Here is a 23,427-nt window from a genome sequence, read left to right on the forward strand (position 1 = left end):
GATAAAGTTACAGGATTCATGGTGTATATTTTTCAACATGTTGTGTGGGTCTACTGAACAAATTTGTCTATATAACAAAACAGATCCAAACATTGTTCTTACAAAAAAATATTAGTGTTTTAATGTTTACGTACTTCATACTATGTGCAAATTTTAAGATGAAAAGCTCCTGAATGCTTATGAAATATAGTAAAATATGAGAAGAAAAAAACAGGTGAGAAGCTTTTGCTGACAAAAATAATCTGGCATGAGATGAACACTTTTTAAAAACTTTATTCATACAGTATGGCTTAATTTCTGATATCAACCAAACCTCCGGAGCAACAACTGAAGCTCAAAATGATAAATTAAGTTTATTTAAAAAATAAAGAACACATTTTGTTTTCTTAGACACAGGCATAGTAATAATATTAATAAGTGGAAGACCGGTTCATCTGAACAACAACAAACACTGAGCTGCAAGTCACTGACATTTAGCTCTAATAATACTGAGTTACCAGTCCACCACACAACTCTCTGGTATGACTGACCTGATTAGGTCAGACCAAAATACTTTGTAGAGAGGATATAGCTAGGAGCTGCCTAAACATACATGTTGATCTAAAAAAGACAACAACTAAACGCATTGAAACCATCACAAACACAGTATCTATCTGCTGGTGAAGATGGTTTCGACCTCAGATATATTCAGTGAATGTGTTTAAAATAGAATAAATAATGTAGTGAAGTCATTGGTGCTATCAATGGTGAATACAGATTTTAACAGCACTGATCAAAGCCCCTTTAGCAAGTGGTGTGGGTTTAATGCTGGGACCATTGTATCAAATGAGCAGATGTTAACTAATAAGCTAATTATTTTAGTTAATAATATGCATTCACTTTTCTTCAGCTTAGTCTCTTTATTCATCAGGGGTCTTCACGGTGGAATGAACCACTAACTATTCCAGCATGTTTTACACAGCGGATGCCCTTCCTGCTGCAACCCAGTACTTGAAAACATCCACACACACTCATTCAAACACATAAACTACGTCCAATTTAGCTTAATCAATTCACCGAAAGCACATGTCATTGGACTGTGGTGTAAACCGGAGCAGCCGGAGGAAACCCACAAGAACACGGGGAGAACATGCAAACTCCACATAAAAATGTCAACTGACCCAGCTGGGACTCGAACCAACGACCTTCTTGCTGTGAGGCGACAGTGCTAACCTCAGAGCTACCTATTTAATAATGTTCATTCATTCATTCATTTTCTTTTCGACTTAGTCCCTTTATTTATCAGGGGTGGCAACAGCGGAATGAACCGCCTATGTTTTACACAACGAATGCCCTTCCAGCTGCAACCCATCACTGGGAAACACCCATCGATCACATTCACAAACATACACTACGGACAATTTAGCCTACCCAAATCACCTGTACCGCATTTCTTTGGACTTACGGAGCACCCACAGGAAACGCACGTGAACATGGGGAGAACATGCAAACTCCACATAAAAATGTCAACTGACCCAGCTGGGACTCGAACCAACGAAATTCTTGCTGTGAAGCGACTGTGCTAAACTGAGCCACCTGGTTAACAATGTATAAAACTTAAATAGTTTATAAATAATATTTTACAAAGGTGTGATCTAAGTGTACTTTTTGTGCCCATTGTGTGTCCAAAGTACATCCAAATCTAACAAACACCCTACAACTTGGTTGAATTAACATTCTCATATCTTTCTTAATATATATTTGTACATTTATTCTACTCTATAAATCTGAATTATGATTCATCTGAGACAGCATTTAACCTGACGTTGTGAGAATTCGGAGTAATACTTAATAATAACATATATTTACATTTATACTGTACCTAATCTTGGCCTACTCGACCACACTACCTGAATGTTGTTGTTGTTGTTTTTATACAGACAGATTACAGTTCATATTTATGATACAATATAGATTATCATTGAATTGAAAGGCTTTGATGATGATGATGATGATTAAAAAACATCCACATCCATCCACAAATGGTGAACTAAATATTTGATTATGAAGAGGTTCAAAGTTTTCAGAATAGTGCAAAGAGTCAGGCATTTTTTTTTACATCTAGTACATGATAGGCTGCTCCATTGCGAATACATTTCTGCTCAAATTTCTCAACTTGCCATCTAATCAAACTCACTTTCACAGGTCAACACATATACACATCCTTACAACACCCTCAAGAGGCTTTATCTTATGGCTTCAAGCCAGACGATGATACATTGATAACATACACTTTAAATCAGAACTTAAAACATGCAAATACAGCTTAGATTAAATAAAAAAAATTATATAATAACTAAAATAGTCAGGATTGCATTTCAGGTGGAAGTAGGATCAGTTGTTCTCTTTGGTGGTTATAGTAACTAGTTGCTTTGCAGCCTTGGCGATGTCGTAAGCACACTGGATGACCTGCTGAGTGACCAACTGCATGTCTGAGGCCTGGCTGCTCTCCAGAGGAGACGCTTTCTTACACTCGGTCTGGAGCCGATTCGCACTGGACGTTAATAACCGCAGAGAGTTCCTGACCGTCTCAGAACGTGGTCTCTGTGGACAACGTACAAAAAACACCAACTTAAATCAAGTTTGGGAAACAAGGTTTAGGACGTTTGGTTTGAATATTCCTACAAATCTAAATTTTTAGCATGTGGTGTCCCCAAAGGTTCGATCATGGGACCTTTCTTTCAAATGACTTAAACATACAATTTAAAGAGCCCCTATATTGGTTTTTTGAAATTGACCATCCATGCAGTGTGAAACACAGCTTTAAATCTAACTTGTTTAAAACTATTGATTCTTTTAAGTCGACTCAGAGTCAGATGAATGATTCGTCCTTTGTTCCTTGATCTTTTGCCTGAACATGTCGACGTTGATATGGGACATCGCCAAATATGAAGTACCGGATCTGGTAAAACGTGAACACGGCTACGAGGAGATCATGGATTATTATCACTGAGAGATGGTTAGACATGCGGTTATGGGGAATAAAGGGTTAAAGTTGGTTTTCACAACAATACCACAGTATACCATGTGCTGTGTTTGTTCCTGTCATTTTTCTGATGTTTAATACAACCTACCCTGCAGAGCAGGATTCACCGTCTGTTTGTTATTAAAGGAAGAAGCAGCAAAGAATACTAATGTATGGGACTTTGTCAGTAACTGTTACAATGTTTACGCCCCATTCACACGGGGCTTCAGCGTCAACGATTGACTAAAGACGTGTCTGAAGTTGGGGCTGAATCGATCATCATAACAGCGTCAGCCAATAAAATTCAGTCAGCAATAAGCCACTGACTAGCTGGTGTATTTGCATACAGCGATCTGATTGGCTGACGCTTCCGTCGGTGCTGGAAAAGTTGAGCTAGTCCCAACTTCTGCAGCGAGCAACGCCTCTGAAGCGGCGCCGATGGATCCACAGTGCAGTTCGGCAACGCCTGACGTCACCCATTCAAAGTGAATGGGAAGCATTGACACTGACGCCCCGTGTGAATGGGGTGTTATATGGACCAGTTTCTTCTTCCTCCGGATCCTGTAAGGGTTTCTCCTTCCTACAGAACATGCAAGTGTAATTAACATTGTTGCCTTGTTTGCAAAATATGCGTTTAATTGTGTTTTGTAACTTGTAATTGCTCTGCGTGGCTTGTAGACACTCATCTATTATTGATCAGTGCTTGTAAAGTATCTCTCAGGTTAAATCTGTAAGGGCTTTTCACATCTTGCATCCAAAACCTTGCTGAAAACGTGCTGTGTGCGTCTTCCTTTACCAATGTAAATGCGTTTGAGAGCTCGCAATCTCCTGCTGTTTGTTGCTATGGCCACCATCAGCTGTTCCTTACAAGCGCACGACACGGTCAATTTTCAAAATTGTTAACCTTTGCCACTGTCTGGATTAATACTGAATGTGTGTCATTGTTATTACTTGGGGTTAGGGTTAAGAACGTATATGCTGGTGTTTAACTGCATATTTAATGCACTTTAATGCATCCCTCCATTGGGCTCACACATATACTCTGTGCTACTTCATCACCGTGGTGGGCGTTTCTCTCCATCTCACACTGAACTCTGTCGACCAATCACAACAGACTAGGTCATCGGACCAATCAGCACAGATTAGCTTCATGCTAAGGAGGGGTTTGGGAAAAAATGATTTGCTGAACGAATAATATGGGAGTCGTTGAGATAATCAGGTAAAAATAAATGCATATTATAAGACCTTCTTGACCTTGCATGCAGATCAGCCTAATGTTGGAGAACCCCAAAACCAAAATATGACCTTTTATAATGCATATAGGGGCTCTTTAAATATGCAAAGCTTAAAGAAATATCTCCAAGCTGCTTTTTATTTCCAAGATTTTAGAGAATGTGGCTTACTCACAGCATTTATGGTTTTCTATGATTTGAGAGTCACATGTGACACTATCTATCATGATATTCTTCATAACCACTAGGAAACATTCAGGTTACAGCTCTCAGCTATCTAAAAGTTTGGACATTTGCTCTGAATATTCCTACGAATCAGACTTTTAGCATGTGGTGTCCCCTAAGGCTCAATCCTGGGACCTTTGTATCATATGACATGCTTAAACACACCATTTACATATTCATTGCTTAAAAAAATATTTCCAAACTGCTTTTTTTCCTCCAAGATTTTAGAGAATGTGGCCTACCCACAGCATTTATGGTTTTCAATGATTTGAGAGTCACATCTGACACTATCTATCATGATATTCTTCTTAACCACTTCTTAACCAGCTCTCAGCTACCTAAAGGTTAGAACAATTGCAGTTATTTTCCAACAAATCTGACTTTTTAGCATGTGGTGTCCCCCAAGATTTGATCTTGGGACTTTTGTATTATATGACCAAATGTTGACAATATCAGAACAGAGATATACATTTCAGAAATAAACTAGTGATTTAAATGTACCTTTTGTGGCATCAAAATGTGCAGCTTACAGTTTTTTTTTTGCACTGAATTTATGAAGTGTGGGGAGAAATTGCTTACCTTGGGGAACAGAGCCGCCATCTCATTCACAGCCACATGTATTCTTTCTGCGCAGGGTACAAAGCTATCAGAGGACAAAATGAGAGATGCTGTATGAAAACCTTATAACAAAAACCATCACAAATATGTTTTGAAAGTGAAAATGTAAGCTAACCCTACTTCAAACATTTACACTACACTGGAAAACATCATTTGTCCATAATATGTCATTCAATATTGTCTTTTAAAATACCTTTTGTTGAATAATAGTGATCCATTCTGACTTATAACAGTACACAGAAAGATTACATATATATATAGAACTTCAAATTCTGTCCAATAATCCACGCCAAACCATGCAGATTTATTTGAAACGTTAGTTGTGCAGCAGACATGATGCATCTTCAGCAAAACCCCAATTTTAGAGGGTAAATCTCATTTTAAAAATAGGTTTGGCATTCTTTTTAATCAATAAATTGAAAAATCTTAAAAATCCCATTTTGTTTTGCAGTGAAATACAAACCAGTGCAAAAACAAAAAGTTCAAATGTTAGATGGATGTCAGTACAAAGCCGTTTCCTAAAAGGGAAACCAACATGAGTTCCTGCAAACAAAAAAAGCGAAGTTGAGAAGAGAGCGCAAGGCCTTCAGCATGAGACATACTAGCGATCATGCAGGTGACATTCGTGTTGAGATTAGTGGGTGAGTTCTGAAGAGAGAGGTAGAGGTAGACACTGTGCCTGTGAGGCAGGGACAGAGGCCAGAGTACCAGGAGGCAGGGTTGTTGGGGTTGGCTGGATGGGGAGCTCTGAGGCCAAGGGGCTGCATGGGAGACGGGGGTTTGTCTGCCCAAGGCACCAGTGTGCTGAAACAACCCAGACTGTGTCTAAGTCTGCGAACACTCTCCCTCTGCTCACATGGTGCACTGGTGGAGGGAAAAAGACAGATCGGGACCCAAACAGAGCGCGGACCCCGACAGGACAGACCCCGAATGATGAACACAGACAATTGGAGAACAGACAGAAAATGGAAATGTATGAATGGACTGATGATGGATTTCATGGTTGGGAAACAAGTGATTAAAAAAAATTAACAAGCTAAAACACTTTTCATTAATGAGGTAGAGAACTTTTTCTTTAAAGGGCACCTTTGATGAAAATCATCTTTTGTAAGCTGTTTGGACAGAACTGTGTGTAGGTATAGTGTGGTACAGTCATATTGGAGTGACAGAAACACAAGTGTCTTTTTTTAAATTTCCCGATGTTAAAAAAAGGACCCAAATCCCATTGATGTGAGGTAGGAGTGTGGTTTTTTCCAACCCACTGAATTGACAGACTGGCGCCATGTCTCTACAATATCATAAACTTTTTTTTTTTATTGCAAATAAACTGGCATTAAAATATTTTTTCATATAAGTGTAAAAAGTTTTTTAAAACAGACCATAATAAAGACAGTAGCATCTCACATTTGTGTGTGACTCATCATTTCAGAAAGGCTTGAATAAATGCCAATACAAATACATGAAATAGACTTGGTATTTTTGACTAATGAACTGTATTTCAGATTTATCCTAGTCTATCTCTATCACTGACTGCTGTTTATCTGACGTAACACATGATAAGAAGCTGACACACATGGGAACGGTGGACGAGGAGAACCAGCTCATTTGCATTTAAAGCCACAGGCAACATAAACAGTTACATTATACTCAGACACCAAAAATGGGCAGATTCTGGAGGCTATAATAAAATATCTGATGGGTGTGTTAAGCTGAAACATTACAGACACTTGCTGGAGACACAAAAGGCTTATCTTGCATAAAAGGGTAAAATAGGTGCCCTTTAATAAATGGAAATGTTTCTTGAACACAAAATCAATTTCACTTGAGTAAAAGCTACTTTGATTTAACTGTCATTAAAAAAAAGAAAAGAAAAAATATACTTCATAAAGACCTTATGTTGATAAGTTTATTTTTAGATCTGTTCTACACTGTAAAAAATTTAATGACAAAAAGTCAAGACAACAAAAAAAAAAATGTTTGCTGCTTTAACGTATTTAAAGAAATGAATCAAGTTTCAACTATATTTTTAAGTTATACCAGGTTTAACTTCAAATTTTTTAGTGTGTTTGATTAGTGTGATAAGTTGAGAAGACTAGAAAATTTAACTTAATTTAACTAAAGCAAGAAAATTAAGGCAGCAAGAATTGTTTTACAATGTATGGTTGAAGTAAGAATTATTAGCCCCCCCTTTGCATCTTCTTTTTAAAACATTTTTCAAATGCTGTTTAAGAGAGCAAGGAAATTTTCATAGTATGTCTGATAATATTTTTTCTTCTGGAGAAAGTCTTATTTGTTTTATTTCGGGTGGAATAAAAGCAGTTTTTAATTTTTTAAAGCCCATTTTAAGGTCAAAATGATTAGCCCCTTAGTCTACACAACAAACCATCATTGTACAATAACTTGCCTAATTACCCTAACTTGCCTAGTTAAGCCTTTAAATGTCACTTTAAGCTGTATAGAAGTGTCCTGAAGAATATCTAGTGAAATATTATTTACTGTCATCATGGTAAAAATAAAATAAATCAGTTATTAGAAATGAGTTACTAAAACTATTATGTTAAGAAGTGTGTTGAAAAGATCTCTCCGTTAAACAGAAATTGGGGGAAAATAAACAGGTAGGCTAATAATTGAGGGGGGCTAAATAATTCTGACATCAACTGTATGCTAACCCAACAAACCAAGAGAACAGAACTACACCCTAAACAATGAGGAAACAATTTGTACCCAACTCATGAAAAGTGCCAACATTTACATGTGGATTTGTTAAATATGAGGCAGAAGTTAACGATAGACAGAAGGGAACTAAATGACATCAGATTTTTGTTTTGTTTTTGATGATGTAAGAAATATGAGACGTTTTTAAGGCTCACCTCTCGTGCTTGTTCTCCTGCGCGGCCCTCAGCAGCTCCTGAATGTTCTTGGTGATCTGCTCAGTTTTGCGTATGACGTCTTCGGTGCTGGGCAGACTGGGGTCCAGCTCACACTCATGGTCCTCCAGCTCGGGGATAGAGCCGCTTTCTCCCATCCAGCCACTGCTGCGAAGGCGACATCGCCGGCCAAAACTGCAGGAGGTTGTACAAATGTAGTGAAGAAGGCGTCAGGATGAGTAATGCTGGACACATGATTACTTGGTGCCTTTACAGCATTATTAGTGCATTTGGCTAAGATGGAGAGAAAAAAAAAAGGCTGGTTTTGTTTGCCAGCAGAATGAGTTTTTTTTTTTTTAGTTTTAGGTTATTAAAAGGAAAGTGGACACGCACCCAGAGTCGTCCAGATCAGATTCGTTGACGGTGTTGTCGTAGTCGCCATCAGACACGCTGCTCTGCTTGTCAAATTTGGAGGCCTAAAGAGACCAAAAATAAAAATATAAGGTAAAAGAAGTTGAAGTCACTAATGATATAGAAAACACGAGGGATGGTTTTGGAAAAGTCAACATGTATAGAAGCTTGTTTCTGCCACCGAATAAAATAAATAAATAAAACTGTGACTTCTCAAACAACAAGTCAAACAAAACAACTCAGTTCTGACAATATTTGCTTAGAATGAGTTTTGAATTTATTTTATCTATAGAAAGACAAAATCTGAAATGCAAATTACAAAATCAGAAAATTAAGATTTTCCTATAAATGGAAAATTTAGTTGACTTTTCTAAAATTGTGAACTTATTGTTAATGAAAAATCTGAATTGTGAGATTTAAATTTAGTTTAGTTTTTTTTTGTTTTGTAAAGCACTTTGGTCAACTATAGTTGTTTTTAAATGTGCTATATAAATAAAAATTGAAAATGAATTGAAATATCTTAAATTTAAAAAAAGAAAATGCTAATAATAAGCAAAAAGTTAATAAAATAAAATTAATAGTTTCTATTTTGTTCCTCGAAATGTCAAGTGTATATTTCAGACCCTTTCTCAAAAAGTCACAAGTGTTTGTAAGGGACGAAAGTACAACTTTTCATAAAAACCTATTTTTAAAGGATAAAGTTTTAGACAAATATGTTTGCTGTGGTTACTAACTAACAAGTGTGGTCTTTCAGTACCAGGTGGTATTTTGAAAAAAATGTAGACAAACTTTAAAATAACTTCACTTTGAACACAAATTGCACCTTGTTACTTTTGACCTCATCAGCAATCTTGTTCATTTTAAAAATATCCAACTATGACCTTGTTAACGTTAACTGAAAACATATTTCATACTTTTTGCAAAAAGAAATTAAACAGCATTTTCATTTTAAATTTCAGATTCATCAGATGTTTGAAAAGCAATTTAACAATGCAAAATGATTACATTTTTTTATTATTATTGGCAATATGCATTATAAATCATATGAATTAAAACACTAAAACTCTAATGTGGAAGTGAAAATTAGGCATGGCTATTAGCAGTGGGACATAAATAAGTGTTACGTTCGTCCCCACAGGAACTCTTGCCATTTAAACCTGATTTACTTTTAAACTGAAAATCTCAGAGATTGCAAACTTAAGGATGTGTTATTGCACTAAATAACCTGTAGATTGATCATTACTGTGACACATGAAAAGAGAAACACAACTTGTAATGAGAAAAAAAGCTCCTATAATAATTTACTTTCTGTACTTAAATTTACATAAAAACTGAAATTAGAACCTATAGGACATGGTCCAGAAATCAATTGATATTTAGCAGCTCCATCAAGGGTTGCATGCTGAATGTGCTGTTATAGGCTGGAAAGCAAATATTGTCAGGACTTCACTTTGTTACTTTCATTTGTTCTCCCTTGCTTTGTGGCTTTTGTCAATAAAATTGTTTATGTATTGTGATTTTAACCCTTTCCCCTCAATTTTGGGTGGAAAAATGTCAGAATCACAAGATATACACTTTATTTTAGGTCACAATACATGCTATAAACAATAATTAACTAATGCTATTGGGTAAATAAACTGCCAATTAGCTGCTTATAAATAGTTAGTAATGATCTAAAACTTTACTTGGCCTTAAAAAGCCATGTATCCACAGGTGTAGTTCATTACATGTAGTATAAAAAAATCATACTTTATAACTACAAAAAAATAATTAATATTGCAATAATAGGCGGGTAATAAGCAAGTAGTTAATAGTAGCATGAATTGTGACTTAAACTAAAGTGTTATTTATAAACTTAAAATTCCCATGATACTTTTTTCAGAATCCATACTTTTATCCTCATAATTTAGAGATAACTCTGGCAGCAACAAACTTTCATACACATGTGATTTAGTTCACATGAATTTAGACTTTTCAAAAGTCAACATTCAGGAAATGGTCAAGAGTAGAAGCAGCTTTTAGAACTATAATCAGTAGATCTTTGAAAGGCACCACAATTTATAACCCGCTTAGTGGAGTCTTTAAATGTTGTCAAGTGAACAGTCTTTGTTCATCTTTAATATACTTCTGGCTAAAATCTAAATGTAGTGTTGTCAAAATTACAGATAAGCTACTTCCTTTCCAAGTAAGTTATATTTGAGAAAATGCACCAATGTCAAGTCACACATGTTTTGGAGGGAACATAAAGCACAAATAAGAGGCTTTTAATTTTAACTCAACTGTAAATGGCAAAAAATTCATAATAATTATCTTAAAATTGTAATTTAAAATAACTAAAGTAATTAGTAACACTTGAAGGTGTGTTTTTAAGACTATCATTAAACCTTTATAATCATGACATGACGAGTCATTAATGTGAATGAGATTTCATGCATGCTTATAACAACTTGACAAACAAGTGCATCGCAACCTGTTTTTGTATTTATGACAACTTGTCATAAAGCCGTCAAAAACATGATTGTCATGAAGCCGTTATGAATAGGTCCTGAATTTTATAACGGTGTCATGAGTTACCATTATAATTGTGTCAAGAATATTTTTCTTATCATGTTTTCAGTGGAAAAATGTTATCAAATCATTTTTAACAGCATCATTAATATTCATTGACATTTTAATGAAAAATGCAGCTTGTACCACTGAAAGCGTAAGCATAAAAATATTTGCCTCATGACAATCATGTTTATGGCAGATTTATGACAAGTTAAGTTGTTTTGGTAATGTCAAGTTGTCATGGATAAAGATGATGACTGGTTGTGATGTGTTTATGTCAATTTGTCACAACATACAATGCCATCTTTGCAGTTAAAATGACATTACTGAGCAAATGACACTTAATAACAGTTGTCATGCATGCATAAAATCTCATTCACATTCATGATTTGTGTCATGTCATGATTATAAAGGTTTATTTACAGTCTTGAACACCACTTCATGTAATTTACTATTACTCAGTATTAGCATTACTAGTATTTTGTAGTTTCTATTCCTAAAGCCTTTAAAACCCGTAAAGGTCCTGTGATGTGCTGTGAAATGTGCATTTTTAGTTGATGTTTGACATCATCTCAACTGAAACATGAAAGGATGAGACATGGTGTAGCTCCTCCCCTTTTAAAAAACAGCCAATAGCGGAGAGTGGCTGAGCTCAAGCCCATGAAATGTGAACGTCTTAAATGGGGCCAGGACATGTCAGATATTAGAGAGCGTTTGATTGCTCATGATTTGATGAGAAACTGAAGAGGGGAGAAACTACAAGCCTTACAGCAGTTTTATATCTTCTAAACATGAATTCTGTCACTGCTTTGGAGCACACTAGCTTATAGATATCCTAAAAACTAACAATACTAATACTAACAATTAAATAACTTTATTTAAAATTTCAGAGGACCTTTAAAATCTTACTGAGACTGAATTTTAAACAGTAATGCATCATGAATATTTATCAGGCTGGCCATCTTTGTTTTGAAGCTCCTACATAAGTAGACGTGGCAGCTAAAGGAAAGTAGCTGTGAAATGGAGTGTATTCAGGGGTAAAAGCGAGGTTAGAGCTGAATATGGGTCATAGTTCTGATCAGTGCACTTCTGTAAAGAGAAGTCACACATTTACTGTAAATATATTTGACAGTCTCAGTGAAGCATGATCTGCTGTGCTCAAGGATAGAGGTAATGGGGTCAGACGCCAGCAGCACATTACTGGTGTAACAAAATAGTGAAGCAGTTTGCTGTCAGGGCGGCACCGGCCATTGTGCTGGGTTCATTAGCCACATGATGTCAGAAAAATCTATCTAATGTTCTGCTCAACATGTTCACAATAACTTGACTGTACTACACACGTTTTCCTATAAACATGCATTAATCATGACAGATCAAAAAAATAAATCAATATGCAATTCTTTCATTATTTCTCTTTTGTTCTTTCTTTCATTTTTCTTTAATAAGTTCATTCATTTGTTATTTCTTTAGTTCATTCTTTCGGTCTTTAATTCTTTAGTTCATTCTTCTGTTCTTTAATTTTTTTTATTTGTTTCTTCTTTCTTATTCGTTAGCTCTCTTTTTTTCCAGCTTGTAAAGCTAACGTCCTAATTTTTCAACAGTTCATTTTTTTGTTCATTCATTCATTATCCTTGGTACCTTATTTATCAGTGGTCGCCACACCAGAATTAATGATCTGTCTACTAAAATATGCATGATAGTTAGTGGGTATTGATTTTGGTGAGTTTCTAAGTCTTGAATGTACTATCCAGCATCTTGTATAAACTATTTAATCCATAAAACACAGTTTAATAACTTACTACATTTAACTAACTTTACATTTAATAAATATATAAATATAAATATTTTCATATAAACATATGAATTATATTTACATTAATAAAGGCCTAAAGTAAATTACAGATAATTACAGATAATAATATTATCTGTATTATTACAGATAATACTCCTGATTCATTTTAAATAAACCGGCCATATTTAGAGCTGTATTTCTGTCGTCACTGAAGTTATGCAAGTCATGTTTTGTTTGTAAATTTTTTCATGTTAGTAAATGTTAGTTAATGAAAATACAGTAGTTCATTGTTAGTTCATGTTAACTCATGCTGCATTATCTAATGTTAACAGGTATGGAGTTGGATGTTAATAATGCATTAGTAAATGTTCAATTATGATTAATAAATGCTGTACATGTGTTGTTCATGATTAGTTCATGTTATTAAATGCATTAACTAATGAACCTTATTGTAGAGTGTTACCATATATATATATATATATATATATATATATATATATATATATATATATATATATATATATATATATATATATATAAACTTGTTTTTGCATCGACCTTACATTTGAATTAAGTTGATCAATTTCTCTCTTTTTGGCCCACACTCGATTATACAACTATTTAAAACTTGGGGATTTATAAGATTAAAGAAAAAAAGTAAGCAGTTTCATCAAGATCACTAAAACTACTCACTTTTTAAATTGTTTTTAATATGAAAAAATCTATTAAAAAAAAACATTTGAGCACATTATATTGAATAAAAGTTACATGCCTATGTCAATTATAATATTTATTTTAAATATTAATTTTCTCAAAAGAAGCAACATAATTCCACTTCAACACACCAAACTTTACAGTTTTATTTATATAAACTTTTTTTTAGGGGGCGGACATCTTCATGAAAAATTGACCTGATTTTAATCTACAAAAAAAACAATTTTTATGTCTCATTTAATGTATATCTGTGTATATTTGCTCATATCAGTAAAACTGCTTCCATTTTTTTAAAATAAATTTCTTCTTATAAATCCCCAAAGTTTAATTAGTTGTATAATCGAGTGTGGTCAAAAAGAGATCAACTGAATTCAATCGTAAGATCAAAGCAATAATATTAAACATTTACATGCAAAACATGACTTAAGAAATGCACACACACACACGCACGCACGCACGCACGCACACACGCACGCACACACACACACACACACACACACACTCAGTGATGACAGAAACACAGCTCCAAATATGGCTGCAACCTTATCACACACACAAATAAGCAAGAAACTCCAGCTCATCTGCATATTCCATAAGTGCATATTCTAATTGTTCAACTTTCTGCCCAAAGCTTGTAAAATTGCAAAACATCTCTAAACAGATGCGCAAGCAGCAGTGGACGAGCCCTGAGCAGTGCATCCTGGGAATGAACACACAGGCCATGAAACATAAATGCAGTCTGTGAAGATGAAGACGATGAAGGCAGAAATTAAATACGTATCAGCTGAAAACAGCAGCCTCTGGGCGGCTGATGGAGGGACTGTTGGTTTACGCTGATTGGCGGAGCACAACAGTAGGAGGAGAAGGGGTGGATGGGAGTGGAGGAGGAGTTTGTGAAGGAGGGTGGAGAGAGCTTTGGGACGGTCCCGTATTTATCCTTTTGCACAGGTTGATCTCGCAAACAGGACGGGAAGGAGGAGAGGAAGGGGAGGGAGGAGGAAGAGGCCACAAATACACTCTTTTCCATCTGAAAAGGGGTGCAAATGAGACTTCAGACAGAAATGTGGGGAATAAATCAATTCATTTAATAAATGAATAAAAAGAACTGAAAATAAATAACAATTGGTGTTGTTTTCCCATACCGGTGTGTGCAGATGGTTATACTTCTAGTGAATTTTGTTTTCTTTTTTCAATAAATTCCCAAATGATGTTTAACAGAGCAAGGAACTTCTTACATTTAATATTTCTTCTTCTGAAGAGATTTTGTTTCTTTTCTGCTAAAATAAAAGCAGTTTTTTAATGTCTAAAAAAACATTTTAAGGTCAAAATTAGTGGTCTTCTTAAGCAGCATTTTTTTTAAGTGTCTACAGAACAAACCATCGTAATTCGATGATTTGCCTAATTACCCCAACTTGCCTAATCAACCTAGTTAAGCCTTAAATTTGTACTTTAAGCTAAATACTAGCATTTTGAGAAATATCCACTAAAATATTGTGCTGTCATCATGACAGATAAAAGAAATCAGCTGTTAGAAATGAGCTATTAAAACTATTAGGTTTAGAAAGGTGTTAAAAATGAAGAGGTTAGATGCAAAAATCTCTAAGTACCATCTGAAATTTCCATTAAAAAATAAATAATTTTTTTCTCAGCCCTACTTTATGTCCAGGAAAAGGACTTATTCTTTCCCATAAAAGTGATATTACTGAACCTACACACAGGAGCCTGATAATAATGCTCATTTTAGAGGAAAATTTCAGACGGCATTTAGAAGTTTTTGCATCTGAACTCTTCAGATCTTCTTTTCATTAAACAGAAATTGGGGAAATATACAGGGTGGGGGGCTAATAATTCTGACTTCAACTGTACACAGACACACACACAGACACAAACACACAAACACACACACAAATCAAAAGATTTTCTCTGGATTAATGAGGCTTGGGTTTGTGTCAACTGTTAGTATTTGGTTCTTTCTAGAAAGGTGATCGTATCGTTATAAGTTGTAAATAAATTCTCTAAAAATTATAATTGGCTAACTAATAAATGTTTTCATTGGCTGTGAATGAAAAATCATGGCTACTCCACCAAATAATGATTTCTCAATTATTATTGATGTTAAAACAATAATTGTCTAACAATTAATAAAAGCATGTCTGAAACATGGCATCTTTTTGAAGTCGGAAATATCCAAGTGGTCTCTTTTTTTCCCCATGTGCATATATTTATATACAGTAGTAGTTAACATTTGACGTGGATAAAAAAAAAAAAAAATGTTTTAATTGTCCTATAATGAGAGTGTCATTCAATAGCTTTAATCCATTTTAATATCTTTTTGATACACTTTAAATGTTGACTACTGTACACATGAGCACAGTTCAAGACAGAATTATTAGCTCTCCTGTGAATTAAAAAATAATATTTTTCACATATTTCCAAGGGAAATTTCACAGTATTTCCTATATTTTTTCTTCTGCAGGAAAACGTTTAGTTTTAATTTTGCTGGAATAAAAACTGGTAAAAAATGTTAAAAGCTGATTTCATGGTCAATATTATCAGCCCCTTTAAGAAATATATTTTCCTATTGGCTACAGAATAAAACAATGTTGTCCAATGACTTGCCTTATTAACCGTACTTGCCTAATTAACATAGTTAAGCCTTTAATTTGCACTTTAAGCTCAATATAGTCTCTTGATAAATATCAGGTACTGTCATTAGAAATAAGTTATTATTACTGTTCTTAAAAACAAAATCTTCTCTAAATGTTAAATATAAAAAAATTAATAATAATTTAAAGGAGGGCTAATAATTAAAGACTTTGACTGTACACACACAAATTTAGACATGCAGGATTAGTACAATAAACTGAGTAATTTCTAATGCACTATTCCTTTCAACAAATTAACACACAAGCAATAGTTAACAGTAATTATTGGTTTGCATTTTCCAACAAGATTGGGTTCTTTGACATTAATTTGCATTATAAATCATCACAATAGAACAACAATCCAACATAATAAATGCTACTATTTATGCTGACCAATGCTGCATTTATAGGATCAAAAATACAGTCATTATTTATCAACACATTATTAATATATCAATACATTTATTGTAAGGATAACATTTATTTTAAAATGTATTTTAGGATGTAAAAAAAAAAAAAAAAAAAAAACTTCCTACAACTTCCTACAATTAAAATATTTATTTCTATATTATTATTTTTATATAGTTATTATATTAACAGTAGTTAATTTTCTAGTGATTAGTTTAACTAATTAATAGTCATTTATTTTTATAAACAAATATCATTGTATATTAAGAACATTAATTCATTCATTTTCTTTTCGGCTCAGTCCCTTTAATAATCAGGGGTTACCACAGCAACATGAACCACCAACTTATCCAGCATTTGTTTTATGCAGCAGATGCCCTTCCAGGTGCAACCCATCACTGGGAAACACCCATACACACTTATTCACACACATCTACTACGGCCAATTTAGCTTATCCAATTCAACCAGCGACAAATGAACAATAACCTAGATTAATAACGCTGTAAATGTGTTCATTGTTACTTTGATGAATGAGCTAATGGCAAGAGATGAATCTTTAGTGTAAAATGGTTTAGCAAGTTTCATACAGATATGTATTTTTATGCAAGTGTTAAATAATGACAGATAAATGAGGTTTGAACAGCCGCAACATTTACATGCATTTTTAAATGATCAGCAGCATTAATATGTAGTAAAAGCAATGAAAAGCCATAGGGTTAAAACATTGTTTTTAATATCAACATTCCATAGTAAATAATGAAGAAAAGAAATGGAATCGGAACATACATTGCATAAAGGACAACTGAAAATAAAACGTGGCATTTCACACAAAAGTTGATACTGAAATGTACAATCTAGAGTAGCCGTGATGTACAAAACATATTTCTGTGGTTGAAAACAATATCAATATCACTTCAAAAGTGCACCAAGCAACCTTTCAGACTAAATAATCCTAAACAATTCTAAAGGCGATAGTTCACCCAAAAATGAAAATGACCATCATTTACTCTCCTTCATGTTGGTTTTATGATTTCTTTCTTCTGTTGAACACAAAAGAAGATATTTTAAAGAATGTTCAGTACTATCAAAGTCAATGGGTCCCGGCATCCAGTATTTCTCAAAATATCTTTCTTTCAACAGAAGAAAGAAACTCAAATAGATTTGAAACAAGTGAAGGATGAGTAAATTTAAGAGACAGTCCACCTAAAACTGAAATGTATGTCGTCAACTGCAGATATTTTGGAAAAATGTGAATGGCTGGTCCCAACTGAGTACCATAGTAGTAAATAAAATACTATGAAAATCAATAGGAACCAATGATGATAGCATTTTTGCTTTGAGTGAACGATCACATGAATACTTTAAAAAAACATGATGTGCTCAGAGTTAAGTCTGTTTTTTTCCTTTTTTATACGGAACATATTGAGCAGCCAAATAGGATTTACTTTATCTCAGGAAAAACCCAATCATTGGATACTACTCCAACATTTGTGGTCAGCAAAACAAACAAAAACATTTGCCAATTGCACTTTTATCTCTAACTTGAAATGCAAAACAATAAAACCATGCCTTTAAAATGACCATGATACATAGAGCAGTGAGAATGGGACTGTGTGTCTTGTGCATTGGGTCAGCCATAAATTAGTTTTTTAATTTTTTTTATCCATTCAACTGATCTTGGGGTCTGGCAAGAGTCTTATAAATTTTTTTTTAGACTGAGATGCTAACTTTCTAATCAGATTCAATGATCTATGCTAAGCCGAGCTAAAAGTGCCCAACCAAAACCGTAGATCGGATGAATAGATTCAAAATTGGTAAAACTCAACTGTTTAACTCTGGGGAGATGTAAAATAGCCATTTTCACAAACAAAATACAATGGTAGTAAATAAAATACCATGGAAATCAATGGGGATCAATGATGATAGCATTTTTTTTTTCTGAGTGAACAATCACATTAATACTTTAGAAAGATCAAGACTCGTCCTGTTTTTCTAACTTTATATGGAACATATTAAGCAGTCAAACATGATTTATCTCAGGAAAAGCCCAATTATTGGACAATGGTCCAACATTTTTGCTCAGCAAAACAAACAAAAACAAATTTGCTTAGTGCACTTTTACCTCTAACTTGAAATGCAAAATAAAACCATGCCTTTAAAATGACATCATGATACACAGAGCAGTGAGAATGGGACTGTGTGTCTTGTGCATTGGGTCGGCCATAAACAAGTTTTTTTTTTCTTCTTTTTTTTAATCTAATAAACTGATTTCTGGGTCTGGCAAGAGTCTTTTTTAAAAAAAATTGAAAGAGATGCTAATGGTCTAATCTTATTCAATGATCTACATGTAGGCTAAGAAAGCTAAAAGTGCCCAAACAAACCTGTAGATCAGCTGAATGTATTTAAAGATGGTAAAACTCAACTGTTTAACTCTAGGCGAGTTGTAAAATGGCCATTTCCAAAACAAATAATAATAATAACATAGTAGTAAATAAAATACTATGGAAATCAGTGGGAACCAAAGATGATAACATTTTTGTTTCTGAGTGAACAATCACATTAATACTTTAGAAAAACATGATGTGCACCGAGTGAAGTCTAGTTTCATCTCATTTTATACGGAACATATTAAGCAGCCAAATACAATTTACTTTATCTCAGGAAAAGCACAATTATTGGACACTTGCCTAACATTTTTGGTCAGAAAAACAAACAAATAAAATGTGCTTAGTGCACTTTTTCCCTTTAACTTGAAATGCTAAATAATAAAACCATGCCTTTAAAATGACATCATGATACATAGAGCAGTGAGAATGGGACTGTGTTTCTTGTGCATTGGGTCGGCCATAAACACATGCTTTGTATGTAACTCTCAACTGACACATGAAACTAAAACACGTAACAAATATTGTTAAACTGATGCTATGGGATGCAACAGGAAACTGAAGTAATATTTTGAGTAACCATAAACCTTTCTTTCACAAATTTGAAAATTCATGAAGCTCCAAGAACTGGAACATGCATGCGGCAACGTTAGAAAAGGAAAAATGAAGAAGGAAAAAGGCAGCGAGAGGCAGGTCTTTACTTACATAGGCTGGGAAGGGTTGCAGGGTGGGGAAGGTTTCCTCAGGGTAAGGGGTCTCGCCCTTGGGAAGAAAGGGCTTCAGGCCAGAGCCGGTTTCATACATAGACATGGGGCGACTGGCGCGCGCAGACAGGTGGCGTTTCAGGGCAGAGGAGGAAGAGGAGGAGGAGGAACAGGAGGAGGGACTGGAGGGATTGGGATGGTCAGGGCCGCCGGGGGCCTGATAGGGCTGTTGAGCGGAGACCTGCCGCCTCAGAGAGCTGTTCTCGCTTTGCAGAGACTGCAGCTGAAGAGAAACACCAGTAAGCCAGAGAAACGCAAAGAAAAGCAGAAACTAGAGCAAAGCTGAGCTCACAGGGGGGAAAAATAGGTCAATTAATGAATAAATAACAGTGTTCGGTTCAAAAACAACCACTTAAAGGAGCACCACTTTTTCTTTTTTTTGGGGAAATGGGCATTTTTGACTAAACAATCAATTTCCGTGACACTTTTAAACTAGCATTTTTTTTATTGAGGGGGTATAGCCATTTTATAGTTAAGCAGTTGAGTTTTCCCATTTCAGATCTCTGGTTCTGGCAAGAGTCTTTTTAAAAAAAAAAATTAAGTTAGATGCTATGGTCGAACCCGATTTAATGATCTATGCTAAGCTAAGCTAAAAGTGCTCCCACCAAACGAAAATGGATAGTTCAGCCAAAAATTAGATTCAGTTATCATTAACTCACCTTTCATAGGTGTGAGCTAAAGCTAGCAGTTGAATTTAATATTTAGGAGTATGTATTATGTAGTCAATAACTACCATCAACTGTTAAAATATCTAAGGAAGAAAACTTGGAGAGCTTTAAAATGCTGAAGTGTGAACAAATGTTAAGTAAAGCTTCATTTTCAGGTGAACTATCTCTATAAATCAGCCTACGTTTGGTTTTAGGATTTAATAATTTACAATTGAACAATCATTTTCGATTTACCTTGAAATATTTAAACTTAGTTTCAGCTAAAAAAATCTATACCTTGGATGGCCAGGGGCAAATATATTAACAGAGGATTTTAATGAATACCTTGAATGAATACAATTTTAACAGCAAACAATCCAAGTCTGCATGGATACAGTCCATTTATCTGGACATTAAAGAGCTAGTTCACCTAAAAAAGAATATTCTGTTATTAATTGCCTACCCTCATGTCTTTCTAGTCCCCTGAGACCCTTGTTCATCTTCCAAACACAAATTAAGATATTTTAGATGATCCCTTGAAGCGGACATTAAAGACATTGATGAATCAAGTAATTTTTACAGTTTTTTGGCACACAAAAGTGTTCTTGTAGATTTGTATGGTTACAGTTAAATGTTTTGACAACGTTTTTGGTTCCTTTTCTTGTCTTTAAACATCTCATAATCCTAGCTGCCTATGGAGGGACAAAGAGCTCTCAAATTTTAACTAAAAACATCTTAATTGGTGTTCCCAAAATGAACAAAGACCTCAAGGGACTAGAATGACATGAGGGCGAGTAATAAATAACTCGAATTTTCATTTTTGGGTGAACTAACCTTTTAATCAGATCCTGTTTTTGACCAATTAGCCAGCTGAAATGGCAATATTATTAGGTATATAAGATGTACTACAGTAATCAAATTTTTCTGAAGTGCTAATTCACAATCTTGCAGTACTGGGTTTGTGGGTTTAAGATGAATCTAAAATAAAAAACTATCAAATTTGCACAATAACAAAATAAATTGTCAAATTAAAACAACTTTCCATACATAAATATAGGATATTTACTTTTTCTATAAAACTAATTACTGTAGTATTTGACAATTTATGGCAAATATCAGCTAAAATCAGAAAGGTCAATTAAAAGTTAAGATTGTACAAGTAAATACGAAAGCATTTAGGAAAACATTAAATGGAGTTGCGCAATAAACTACAACTTCAAGAGCAAAGACTCCAGATTTACATGCAGGCACTGGCAGAAGCAATGTCTAGACATGCTCAGAGAACGAGCACAAATTAGGCAGGCTTAAAAATCTACAGGGAGAAAGAGAGACAGAGACTCACTCTAAAGCTTAAAGAAGAGACCGACAGATCGAGCCAAACATGTTGGTCAGAATCAGTAGAGAAATGCAAAAGAGCCTCTGGACTTCAACCTCTCTATTTTACCCAGTCAGATGTTCATCTAATGCAAAGCCACACAGTCTTACACAAATCTCACAGGTCTAATTATTCGAATCATGGACATTAGCATCTGGGGAAAAAAACTACACATTTGGTGAGAAAAAGATGTATATTAAACATTTAGCAACACACTAAGCTGGCTTTTCATGGGAGAGTTAAAAGTAGTTTGGAGTCAAAACCATCCATAACTTTTAAAGTACACTAATCAGCATTTCTAATTTAGCAGAAAACTGGCTGTAACTTCCAGAGATGTAACAAACCCTTTTTTGGTCACTGAAAAAGGCATTTATGAGTTCTAGTCTGAAAGAAAGCACCCAGTTTACCTTGTTTGTTTAACTGCATTTTGAGTTTTGATAGTCTGCAACGTCAAAAAAAACAAACAATGGTATAAATAAAATACTGTCTGTTTTATGGATTTTAAGACAACCTAAAATACTGTAGTTTTGGCCCAACAGTAAGTCAATGGCAGTGTGAAATCAAATGATCATGGGGGTCAATTCGCATGATCTTTGTATTTTCTAGAATATCTGTGTGAAAGAGGCTATAGCTGGCCTCCACAATTTTCATTTTCACAAAATTCTATTTTCACAAACAAAACCTGAATCTAAAACAACATATTTCTAAAACACTGTCCATTTTTTGAGATACTTCAATAAAAAAATCATTTTAATAGTTGAATTAGTTTAAATTAAATTATTTTAATTACTTTGATTGTACTAATAAATTTCACAAAATAATAATACAAAAAAGTCTATTATTAATACCAACGTCTACACAAAAACAAGTTTACCACGATTCATGTTTTTGGTTCAGGTCTTAGCCACGAATTATCGGTGAACCTTTTAATAATAATACAGTTTGACTCATTTATTATCACATTAAACAACTCAGTAATTTGTTCTCATGGTTATTGGAAAATAATAATAAAAAAAAAGATATCTCGAAACTAAAGACTAACAAACAGAATTTGTGTGTAATCTCAGAGCTGATTGCATTCTGGAACCCTCTGCATAATGTACAACAATATAGAGACAGCCAATTAAAATGAGTCATGCTAATGGAAAAGCTGACTGCTGGATCAGGTTTGTGGTTAGAGGAGTTAGCATGCCAATTAAATTGCAGTTTCAGACATGGTCAGTATATTATGCCTTTATGTCAATGACAACATCTTTCCCAGTGGTTTAGAGGTCAAGGTCATGCTGGTTATTTGAACACTACAGCAGGGATCACGAGATTACGTTGACATCAGCATTCCAGAGGCGTTTAATAATCATAACGTGAATTTTAGGTCAGCCGGAATGTCGAGAAGAAGTTGGAGTGCAGGAGATAGACAGTATGGGTTTTGCTCTTTCAACCAGGACATTCAGCGCTCACTGCTGAATCTCTGGTACCTTTTTCTGCATTAATCTCAGCTCTTCATTCAGATTACTGTTGGCCTTCATCAGCTCCTGAATTTTGGCCTCCGAGGCTGAGAGTGCGTTTTTCACCTCCAGAAACTCCTGCACGGAAACCGGTCCATCGGAGAGATCCGAGTCCAGACTCTGAGTAGGAAAAAAGCTAAACGTTAGCCAACAAACAACATGTTACAAAGACATATTGAGGTAAAAGATCCTGATATACTTTGAGTTAAGCTCTTTTGTTGTTCTTTGTTTATGGATAAACAAGGCATTGTTTTAACCTAAACAGGCTGCGATGTAGAAGCAGGT

General features: G+C 34.6%; 1 protein-coding gene across 9 annotated transcripts in view; it reads right to left on the reverse strand.

Moving 5' to 3' along the window:
- Positions 1–256: 256 nt before the first annotated feature.
- git2a (G protein-coupled receptor kinase interacting ArfGAP 2a) overlaps positions 257–23,427 on the reverse strand; it is a 48,363-nt gene continuing 25,192 nt past the window's right edge. Inside the window, exons 14-20 of one of the 9 annotated variants that reach the window (XM_005165185.6) lie at positions 23,113–23,262; positions 19,557–19,838; positions 8,340–8,422; positions 7,950–8,141; positions 5,788–5,943; positions 5,041–5,104; positions 257–2,583 (exon numbers count right to left, since the gene is read on the reverse strand). In XM_005165185.6, coding sequence (XP_005165242.1) covers positions 2,374–2,583; positions 5,041–5,104; positions 5,788–5,943; positions 7,950–8,141; positions 8,340–8,422; positions 19,557–19,838; positions 23,113–23,262 — 1,137 coding nt within the window. In that variant the 3' untranslated portion in view covers positions 257–2,373. Of the gene's footprint in view, positions 2,584–5,040; positions 5,105–5,758; positions 5,944–7,949; positions 8,142–8,339; positions 8,423–19,556; positions 19,839–19,982; positions 23,263–23,427 lie in introns of those variants that run through there. The other 8 variants (XM_068221312.2, XR_011015333.2, XM_068221313.2 and 5 more) reach the window with 8 other exon arrangements.

The sequence above is a fragment of the Danio rerio genome, chromosome 5 (genome assembly GCF_049306965.1).
Source record: "Danio rerio strain Tuebingen ecotype United States chromosome 5, GRCz12tu, whole genome shotgun sequence".
NCBI classification, from domain to species: domain Eukaryota; kingdom Metazoa; phylum Chordata; class Actinopteri; order Cypriniformes; family Danionidae; genus Danio; species Danio rerio.